The sequence below is a fragment of the Microtus pennsylvanicus genome, chromosome 5 (assembly GCF_037038515.1).
Source record: "Microtus pennsylvanicus isolate mMicPen1 chromosome 5, mMicPen1.hap1, whole genome shotgun sequence".
In the NCBI taxonomy this organism is placed as follows: domain Eukaryota; kingdom Metazoa; phylum Chordata; class Mammalia; order Rodentia; family Cricetidae; genus Microtus; species Microtus pennsylvanicus.
This window is the reverse complement of record NC_134583.1, coordinates 64,718,925-64,728,638: the sequence shown is the minus strand read 5'-3', so window position 1 is coordinate 64,728,638 and position 9,714 is coordinate 64,718,925. Positions and strand designations below refer to the sequence as shown.

At 49.4% G+C, this 9,714-nt stretch overlaps 1 protein-coding gene across 1 annotated transcript; it reads right to left on the bottom strand.

Annotated features, from left to right (window-relative positions):
• Positions 1–2,364: 2,364 nt before the first annotated feature.
• Positions 2,365–8,346, bottom strand: Aqp8 (aquaporin 8). Its single transcript, XM_075974852.1, has 6 exons — positions 8,199–8,346; positions 7,852–8,099; positions 6,394–6,520; positions 5,168–5,382; positions 3,690–3,824; positions 2,365–3,029 (listed from the first exon to the last, which is right to left on the bottom strand). Exons 1-6 carry the CDS (start codon positions 8,208–8,210, stop codon positions 2,981–2,983), a joined length of 786 nt encoding a protein of 261 aa, XP_075830967.1. The 5' UTR covers positions 8,211–8,346; the 3' UTR covers positions 2,365–2,980.
• Between the last annotated feature and the right edge of the window lie 1,368 nt (positions 8,347–9,714).

The following is a 9,714-nucleotide window of genomic DNA, read 5'->3' as shown; positions in this document are numbered from 1 at the left end:
CTATAGAAATGGGGGGAATTTTTGTTGTATTTGAAATGGTCTTTCCCTGGAGCTTCTCCATAGTATCAAAATGCTTTTATTTCATAAATGACCCATGATTTTTAAAAAAATTTTTTCCTTTTTGTTGAAAACTTTTTTCAATATATCCTGACCATGCTTTTCCTCCCCCTCAACTCTCTCAGGTCCTACCCACCCACCCAACTCCATGCCCTTTCTTTCTCTCTTTATTTCCAAAACAAACAAAAACTCACACAGGAAAAAAAACACTAAATCAGAAACCATAACATATGAGCAAAAGATCAAGAACACAAAAAATACACAAACAAAGCAATATGAAACCAAATGTCTACAAAATTACCACTGAGTTAGTTTTGTGTTGGCCATCAAATGCTTGGCATGAAGCCTGCCCTGAAGAATGGTTAAAATACCCAGTGAGATTCCTTTGGAGAAAACTAATTTTAACTTTGAAAGCTAGTGTCAGTTGCAGATAGCTTCTCATTTAGGGATGGGAGGAGCCCGTGTCCACTTCCCCACCTTAACACTGGGACCCCATCCAGCTTGAAACTACAGGCACTGTGTATGCTGGGTACAGTCTCTGTGCAGTCATGTGTACAGCAGTCCTGTTGTGTCTGGAGGGCACTGTTTCCTTGGAGTCCTCCATCCCCATTGGCTCTTAAAAATGTTGCTAACTCAAACAAATAAAAATAAAGTGTTGCTAACTTCTTCTTCATAGATTCCTGTGCCCTGAAGTGAGGGGTTTGATGAAGACATGCCATTTAGAACTGAGTTTTCCAAAATCTCTGACTCTCTGCACACTGTCCAGCTGTAAGTCTCTTTGTTGGTTCCCATCTACACTACAAGAGGAAGCTTCTCTGATGATGAACAAGTCCCTGACCCATGGAGACAGCAAAACATTATTAGTAGTCATGTTATTGCTAAATTCCTTAAGCAAAACAAAATCATTGGTTTTCACCAAGGCCACTGTCCGACCTAGTCTCAGGTTCTTGGCCACCTGAGCAGTGTCAGACATGGCTTCCACCTCATGGATGGGCCTTAAATCCAATCAGAAAGTGGTTGGTTACTCCTACAACACTGTGCCACTAGTGCACCGGCATTCCGTGCAGGCAGGCCACTATTTTACATCTCAGGGTTTACAGCTGGGGTGATGGTTACCTCTCTCCTCTGGTACCTTCTAGTACTGTGAACACTACTACTAGAAGTGGGGGGTGAAACCTCTAGTTAGACACTAGCTCGACTTCTCTGTGTTCAGTTAGCTATGTAAATGGTAGTTGGAATGAAAATGGCTTTCGTTCTTTCTTTCTTTCTTTCTTTCTTTCTTTCTTTCTTTCTTTCTTTCGACAGCTTCTCTGTGTAGTCTTGGCTGTCCTGGAACTCCCTACTGGTCTCAAACTCACAGAGATCCTCCCAAGTGCTGGAATTAAAGGTGTGTGCCACCACTCTTGGTTTATTCATCATTTTTTAAAGTGTCTCTCAGCCATTTGTGTTTCATCTTCTGAGAACTCTCTGCTTAGTCCTGTACCCCATTTTTATTTGTTTTCCTGATGTCCAGTCTTTGTAGTTCTATATATACTTAAGATACCAACCGTCTACTGGGTGTGTAATTGGTAAAGCTCTTTCCCATTCTGTGGCCTGCTACTTTGTCCAAATCAAGGTGTCTTTTGCCACACAGAAGCTTTTCAGTTTCATAAGATCCTTTTTATTGATTGTTGTTCTCAACGCCTGTGCTGTCCTTTCCTGTGTCACTGAGCTCAGAATTATTCCCCACTTTCTCTTCTGTCAGATTAAAGTATCTGGTTTTATGTTGAGGTCTTTGGTCTATCTGGACTTGAGTTTTGTAGAATGATAAGTGTGGATCTACATGATTCTTCTACTTGCAGCCATCCAGTTTGACCATCATTTGTTGAAGATGCTGTCTTTGCTCCAGTGTGTATTTTTAGCTTCTTTGCCAAAATTCAGGTGTTCATAGGTATGTGAACTGCATCTGGATTTTCAGTTTGATTTCAGCTTTTCCCCATCCCTACCTCACCCCAGTGGAGTGCAATGGATGTGGGTTGGTCCATATTCAGACAGCACTGGGCATTCATCAAGGCCCTGGGCTCTACATTCAGTTTCAGCAGGGTCTTCTGGCTAGAGTCTAAGAAAAAAAACATGGTGTTCCAGGCTGAGTGTACAGTGGGTCGGCCTGAGTGCAGATAGGCTCTGAGTGGGACCATACTTAAGTACCTACATTGGCTCTGGAAAACAGCCTCCATTAGGCTTAGCCAGACTCTGCAGCTCCACCAGGCTTTTATTTCCTCCCAATCCATATCCATGTCTTCAATGAAAGAGTTGTCAACAAGACAGTGGGAAGGAAACACTTTTAATTTAATACGAAGTCACATTGGCAGGTGGGGAAGCCAGGAGGTCTTTGGGCTCCTGAAATCCCCTCTGTAACAGTGGGATCAAGGGGAAAGAGGGTAGGGAGAGCAGGAGGTTCAGTAGCAAAGTGCTCAACCTAGTATGCATAAGACCTTGGGTTCCAAACCCAACATATATATATGGGGGGGAGGGGAGAAGGAAGAGAGAGAGAGAGAGAGAGAGAGAGAGAGAGAGAGAGAGAGAGAGCAGTTTGCTTTAGCAACCACTTTCTCCACATGCTCATCTCTCCTGTGACCTGCCCTCTGAAGAAAAACTCTTTTTCTGTGTGGTCTCCACCTGTCTTTAGGCCTTGCTGGTCATACATTCCCAGTTGCAATCCATGGACACAAAGGAAATCCAAGTTCGGGGAGCATGCGCAAGACATAGCAGCATCCTGTCTGCCTGAGAAGCCAGGCCAAGGTCAGCTGTTGCCACAGTAGCTCTTCTGAGCTCAGCCCTGCAGGAAATGATCCGATTGTCCAGTCCTTGGCTCAGGACAGGCAGCTGAGGACACCAGGCAATGAGGAGGACACCAGGCAGTGAGGACGCCACCAGCGGCGCTTCACCTTGCCTTTAGGATTAGGCGGGTTTTCTCATCTCCAATGAAGAGCCTAGAAATAAATTGTCCTGTAAGGTCTCCATTCCCCTGGAAGAAAGACCCAGCTCCCATTACCAATCCCCCGGCCCAGAACTCCGTATACAGGTGGTTCCTTGAGCTCAGCCCCCTCAGGCAGAAGGACACTTGTGGTGGCCATTCAGAAATCAGCAACAGAGTGATTAGTGGTGTCTTACAGCAGGCCCTGGGCATGGCCTGAGGCCACTGCACTGCAGTGTGCTGTGGTACAAGAAGGTCACACAGCCAGCCCAGATCCAACCCTCTTAGACACAGTCAAGGGAAATGGGGAGGACCTGGGTGCCTCGAGGGGAAAAGAGTATGATCTAAATATATTGTGCAAAAAAAAAAAAAAGACAGACAGACAGACAGACAGAAAGAAAGAAAGAAAGAAAGAAAGAAAGAAAGAAAAAATTTCAAGACTGTCTAAATGTGAAACCCACCCATGGGAAAGGAAAATCTATGAGATATTCCAAGTCCCCAGAAATATGTCTGAGCACTACTTGGAGCCAGAGCCATTCATGAACATCTCACTCCTAACTCCAAGAGTCAGTCCCCTTATGAAGAGAATTTCTGTCACTTGGAGCCAATGGCCTGAGACAGGGCCAGTTTAGCGAAGGTCAGTCTACCAGCTGGAGACTCCCTGACGCCCTCGTACCTAATGAGCAGTCCTACAAGGAGGCCAGCCAGGAGGGGGCCCAGCCAGTAGACCCAGTGGAAGTCCCAGTAGCCAGCCATCACGGCGGGTCCAAAGGCACGAGCAGGGTTCATGCAGGCTCCGGAGATTCCACCCCTGCAGACACAGATACACCAGCATCTCAGAAGGGCCTACCTCAAATCCACACCCTTAATCAGATCTACAGTCCACCCACCCAGACACCCCCTCTAAACTCCCAGGGGCTCCTGGGTGGATCTCAGAGACTGTAAAAGGCAAAGGGTGATTCCTATGTGACCTTCATACAGGCCACTCCCCACACATTCTAGAACAATAGCCAGCCAAAAAAAAAAAAAAAAAAAAAAACACCTGCTTAGTCATGACAGAAGTTAATAATGGAAACATCCTTTTCCAAAGTCTATAAAGCAAAGTTCGAGGAACATCCCTCACTTTGGAATCCAGTTGACCTACATTCAAAGTCCAGTCCAGGCAATTCTACTCTGTAACCTTTGTCTAACCTCTCTGCGTGAAATGAAAGTGCCCAGCCCATAGGCTGTAGCTAGGAATAGAGGACAAAACGTGGGTGTCTTGATGATCACTGTAACGTGACGGCCTCATTGAGGTCCTCATGCCACAGATCTGTGCCCTCCTCCTCCAGAAAGGGGCACGTACCCCAGGCTCATCAGAGGAGGCTTGATTACAAGGTGTGCCTCTAACTCTGGGCTCTGTCTGCAGACCCCATGCCTTCAGGCTGGGCCCTGCAGCCTTCACTGGGTTCTGTACCCGAAGCCTGTCCGAGTGGTAGAGCACACTTGTAAGTAACGCAAGTGCCACTAGAGGGCAGTAAAGCACCGCTACTGTTGATCTGCATTCCCAGCGCACCCAAGGTGGCAAAGAGACCTGAACACTGAGAAAGGTTTGGTTCTGTCTCCAAAAGGAAGGAAGGAACTGAGCTTTTGGAAGTGACCTCTTACACACGTCATCAGATTGTAGGTGACTGTCCCAGGTCTGTCACTTTATTTAGACTCTCAGTGACCCTACGTCATTTCTTGCCTTTCTGAACCTGTTGGGCTACCTAAACAATGGGAAAAATGATTCCTTACCCAACTTTGTTTCCTTAATGCCTCCCAGAACAAGAGGCTCAAAATAAAATAGGTGGGTAGAGGAAATTTTTGATAAGACTGATGTCCTGAGGAAATGTTTTGTTTCTACTGCAGAAATTAGGAACTTTTATAAAAATCCAGGTCTCTGACTTAGCCCTAACTGAAGGAGAAGGGTCACCACATTCCCACACTGCCAAAAATCACCTAGCACTGTCTGATGCCACATACCCCACCACTGCCCGTCACCTGCTCCAAACCAGCCCACTGTCTCCATTTGCCACGCTTCCCTGGCCCCTGTTGGCAACTGAAGCTGTAGTCTTCAGCCCTGATGTGGGCCCACATCTGGGCATGGTCATCACACTGCTGAGGGACACTTACCCTGCCAATATATCCACAGTGACAGATAAGCCAATAGAGAATGGGGCCAGCGGACTCTTGGTCTTCTCGTTGACAGCACCCATGCACACGGCCAATACCAACAGCATCGTCAGAATGATCTCTGCCCCCAGGGCTACTGCCACCTGCCCCTGCTCCTGAACTGCTGCAAAGGCTGCCCCAGTTGCATTCCAGAACCTCTCCTCAGGACTCACCGCCTGTGGAGAAAAACCACTCAGTCTAGGACAGAGAGACGCTGGGAGCTGGGCACAGGGGTCTACCAAGCAGGCATGTGCTCCAACCCAACTGCAATTGGACATATCCACGCCAGCACCCCAGTTCCTCTCATTTGTATGTGTGACTTTGGGAGCTACAAGACCTCTCTGAACCTTGCTTTGCTCATCTGAAAATTGAGGGTAACAGGTGTTGTGTCCAAAAGCCTCTGCTGCTTTATATAACCCCCTTTGAGAGAAAGAGCACAAAACTAGCCTGCCTCACGAGCTCTGGAAGTGGAAGATGTGTCAGGCAGGACCTGCAGGCTTTGAGGAAGGCTGAGTGAGGGGTTGAAAGGGTCAGCCTCAGGGGAACAGGCACTGCTGGGTCAGGAGAGGGGGAGAAGGGAAGAATGGAAAGGAGGAGGGAGCACCGAGGGAGGGAGGGAAGGAGAGAGGGAGGGAGGGAGGGAGGGGGGGAAGGGAGGTAGGAGATAAGGAGGGAGAAGAAGCCCGTGGAATTATGTGTAGAGCTACAAAATCTTTGGCCCAGCCTGGGAATGGCATTCTATGGCAGAGCAGTTCTCTGGCATACTGAAGGTACTACGTTCCATTGCCAGTGCTGGCGGATGGGGAGCCTGCAGCTAAGAAGAGCTTGCTTTTTAAAAAAATATTTTTTATTTATCTTTGTGTGTACGAATGTTTTGTGCTCATGTATGTCTATGTCCCAGATGGATGCCTGAAAACCACAGAGGCCGGAAGAGGATGCGGGACTCCTAGAACTGGAGGTCCAGCTGGTTGTGAGCTGCCAGGTGGGTGTTGGGAATCAAACCCACATCCTCTAGAGGAGCATTCAGTGCCCTTAACCATTGGGCCATCCCCTCAGCCCCAGGACTAGCCTTTTTGATTGGTGGAAGGATTTCAAGCATAAATTGAACATCAACCCAAGAGTTGGGGAGGTGAAGGGAAGCCCATCGGAGACAAGCCAGCAGAGCAGTTCCAGCGGGGATCACCAACCTTAGCCAAGGCAGACCCAATCAGTCCCCCAAGCAGCTGGGCGATCCAATAGGGAAGAAGCAGCATGACATTGAGGCCTCCGATCAGTGTGACTCCCAGCGACACAGCAGGGTTGAAATGTCCGCCACTACAACCAAGAGGAGAAGGAAGCCTTGAGGCCAGGTCCAAGGCTCACCATGAGGTGAGACTACGTACGCTAGCCTGTCCGTCAAGCTGGGCCTGCAGGCTGGACCGTCTTAGCCCTGCTGTAAGCAGAATTGCAGCAAATCCCCCATTTTCCCAAAAGAGCCTTGTGGTGGGATGGAGACTCAGAGGGAGCTGGGGATGGGTGGACAGACCCTAGGTGGCCTTGGGGACAAACACATAGGGAAAACATCCATGAATTCCCCCAGACCCCTCAGAGCTTGCTCCAGTCCTCCAAAAACGGGGCCAGGATCCACATTGGCACACTACATAGTAAACTGCAAAACCAAGACGTTGGTGTGTGTTCAGTGTGAATCTCTGCCTGCTAGTCATACTCGGGGCTTCACTGAACCCAGCGGTTGCCATCTTCTATGTCTGGCACACAGGCTCGGTGGCTCACCTTTTCACCCAGCCAGGAAACCACCTAGATGGGTTACATGCCTTCCATCCCATTCATAGCCTCCCTTGGACATTTAAAGAGACAGCAGAGTGGTCATTCTTGCTTTCCAGAGAACAGTGTGTCCCTGTCCTCACTCAGATCTGGTTTCGAGTGAGATTAGACAGAGAGTAGCCCTATCCCAGTTCACCCAATCAGATGCCCCAAACACGATATCCACTATTACAGTTGGCTTTTTTAGGAAACCCCTCCCTCCAACCCATCCCACTGAGCCAGATAAAAGCCAAACAAGAGAAGGGTCATCTTTCTACCATTCCCTCCCCCCCCAAAAAAAAACCCTCTTGTGGGAGTAGAGCCCCAGGGGCCTTCTGTGTACCACAGTGGATAAACAAAACCTGGCTGGATCTTCTATGCTGCTGTGCTTTTCCTAATCCACTTCCACAGCACCCCACCCTCTCCTGAGGCACTCAGCTTTGGGAGCTAGAGTCAGACACTTGAACTTGACTCCTGGCTCCGCCCCCTCTAGCATGTACCTCTTACCAATGATGTGGACTTTCTGTTTCGCAAAAACAAAACACTCCCCTGCCCCAAGAAGAACAAATAGAACAGGGGAAATAACACGACCTATTCCGTGGGTTTATGAGAAGAGAATGGCATCAGAAGGGTGCTTGGTATAGAGCGGAGGCGTAGTAATAGGTGTGTGTTGGCTTGGAAAATAACTTTAAAATATAGTTACAGTATTATTTCCATTTAACAGGCTTGGAGGGTGACCTGCCCACAGAAATCACAGGCTGCCGAGCTAGATGACCCCACTCCATATTTGTAAGACCCCCCCAAAATGGGTACCCAAGAGCTCCCCGTATTAGCACTAGGCTCACCTGATGTTTCCCAAGGTCGCGATGACGAGCCCCAAAGCCAGCCCGTGAGCCAGGGCAGGCTGCAGGACCCCAGTGTCTGGACTGTTGTGAATGACCGAGAGACACCCGATGAAGATGAAGAGGGCAGAGCCCAAAAGTTCCACCATACACGGCTGTACGTATCGCTCATAACAGGACACACGGCATCGGCTAGCCATGCTGGTCTCCTTCACCTTGCCCCCACCTAGGTCCACCTCACACATTGGCGTCTGCCGTAGGGAAAAAGAGAGGAAACACGGGTGGCAGCGGCCCCCAATCTGAAGTCCCCATCCCCGACCCTGGTACCTTTGCCCAGGCAACAAACTCACCTCCCCAGACATCCGTGCAAGAAGGTCCAAGCCGGAACTACCAGGAGCAGCACACTAGCTACGCTAGAATGTGTGCCCTTATCTCCAGGACAGAGACTGGTCCGCTACAGACAGCAGCTTTTAAAGGATTGGGGACGTTCCCCCAAAGGTGTCCAGAAAGCAATAAAGCCTGGATGGGAGGTGCCCCAGAAGGGTAAACTTTTTTTTTCTAATCTCAACAGGGCAAGGGCCACGTGGGATCAATGATTGCCGGGCTTGGTGCCAACAACGGGAAAGGTGTGGCCTGCTTGCATCACGTGCTGAGCATTCTCCATGGTCCCTTCCACAGTGCCTCCTCTCTCCAGGGTCCAAAGGTGGCCAGCGTGTGTGCACAGGCATGAGGAGGGCCCCACCAGGAGAGAACTGCACAGTCAGTAGGAGCCAACCCCTCTACCATTATCGTTCTGTCCTCAAAGGTCCTCTCGCCACCTAGGACCTTTTCCACGTTCATCCTCATAACTTGATCCAGCAAGCATGTGTGTAGATGATGGCTGGCTGCCTGGGGCAGTAGACACAATGTGACACTATTCTGTGTGGTAAAGCTGGTGGACTTTGGAAACCCGGTGATGGGTGGGACCTACAGCCTCACATACTGGAAGCCAGGGCACCACCAATGAGATGCCCTCCCCGCCCCTCCCCCACCAACTCGGACTGCCTGCATCAAACCCCCAGCCCAGTATGAAGTCAGGAGCTAGTCATGCAAGTGAATGCCACTCAGCTCCTTCCCCTCGGCTGTTTTATCTGCAGATGACAAGGACTGAACCCTATCACGGCATCCGTACAAGGTTTGGGTGAACCGACGTGAGAAGGGCTCAAGGCAGCTCCAGATATATTCCCGAATTAACTCCGAATATGTCTAGAAGCCCCTCATGGCACAAGTGGCCAAGCCCCCACCCCTGAGGACCTCCGACCACCAGGCTCTGCCCACAAAATCTCTAACTGCCGTAAAGACCCCAGCAGCTCCAGAAACAGCCAAGCTCCACGCCACAGAATAGAAAGCCCAAGATCAAGATTGGAAATCCCTGTAATGCCACCCTGGGAATCTCCACCCTGGAAATCTCCACCTGGAAATCTCCACCCTGGAAAGCTCTGTTCTCCAAGAAGGCCTATGTAAACTCTGTCTTCTGCTCAGTTCTCCCCTGAGCAGAGGCAGTCAGTCATTCTCCCAGTGTCTTGTGTGAGGTTTGTTGGGCAGTGGGACTTTGTGGTATTCTTTGGCTCCCAACTGCCAGGATACCTTTCCTCTCAGAGCAGTAGGGAACACCACCCCCATCCCCCTCACACACACACACAAGCAGAGCTTAACACTTGCATTGGAGAAGCCTTCCCCCTCAGAGCTGTAACACTCCCATTGGGGAAGTCTTTCCCCTCAAGACTGTATCACTTCCGTAGGGGAATCTCCTCAGAGCTATAACACCTATCATAAAAATCGTATGAAGCAGTGCACACATAATAATGTCCATCAACTTGAGACTAC

Bases quoted from the DNA above. Each gene is read 5' to 3' on its own strand.
- Aqp8 (XM_075974852.1), bottom strand. The intron at 6,521-7,851 runs GTGAGCCTAGTG...TCTTGGTTGTAG, and splicing joins GCGACCTTGGGAAACATCAG to TGGCGGACATTTCAACCCTG. The intron at 5,383-6,393 runs GTTGGTGATCCC...TTTTCTCCACAG, and splicing joins TTGGGTCTGCCTTGGCTAAG to GCGGTGAGTCCTGAGGAGAG.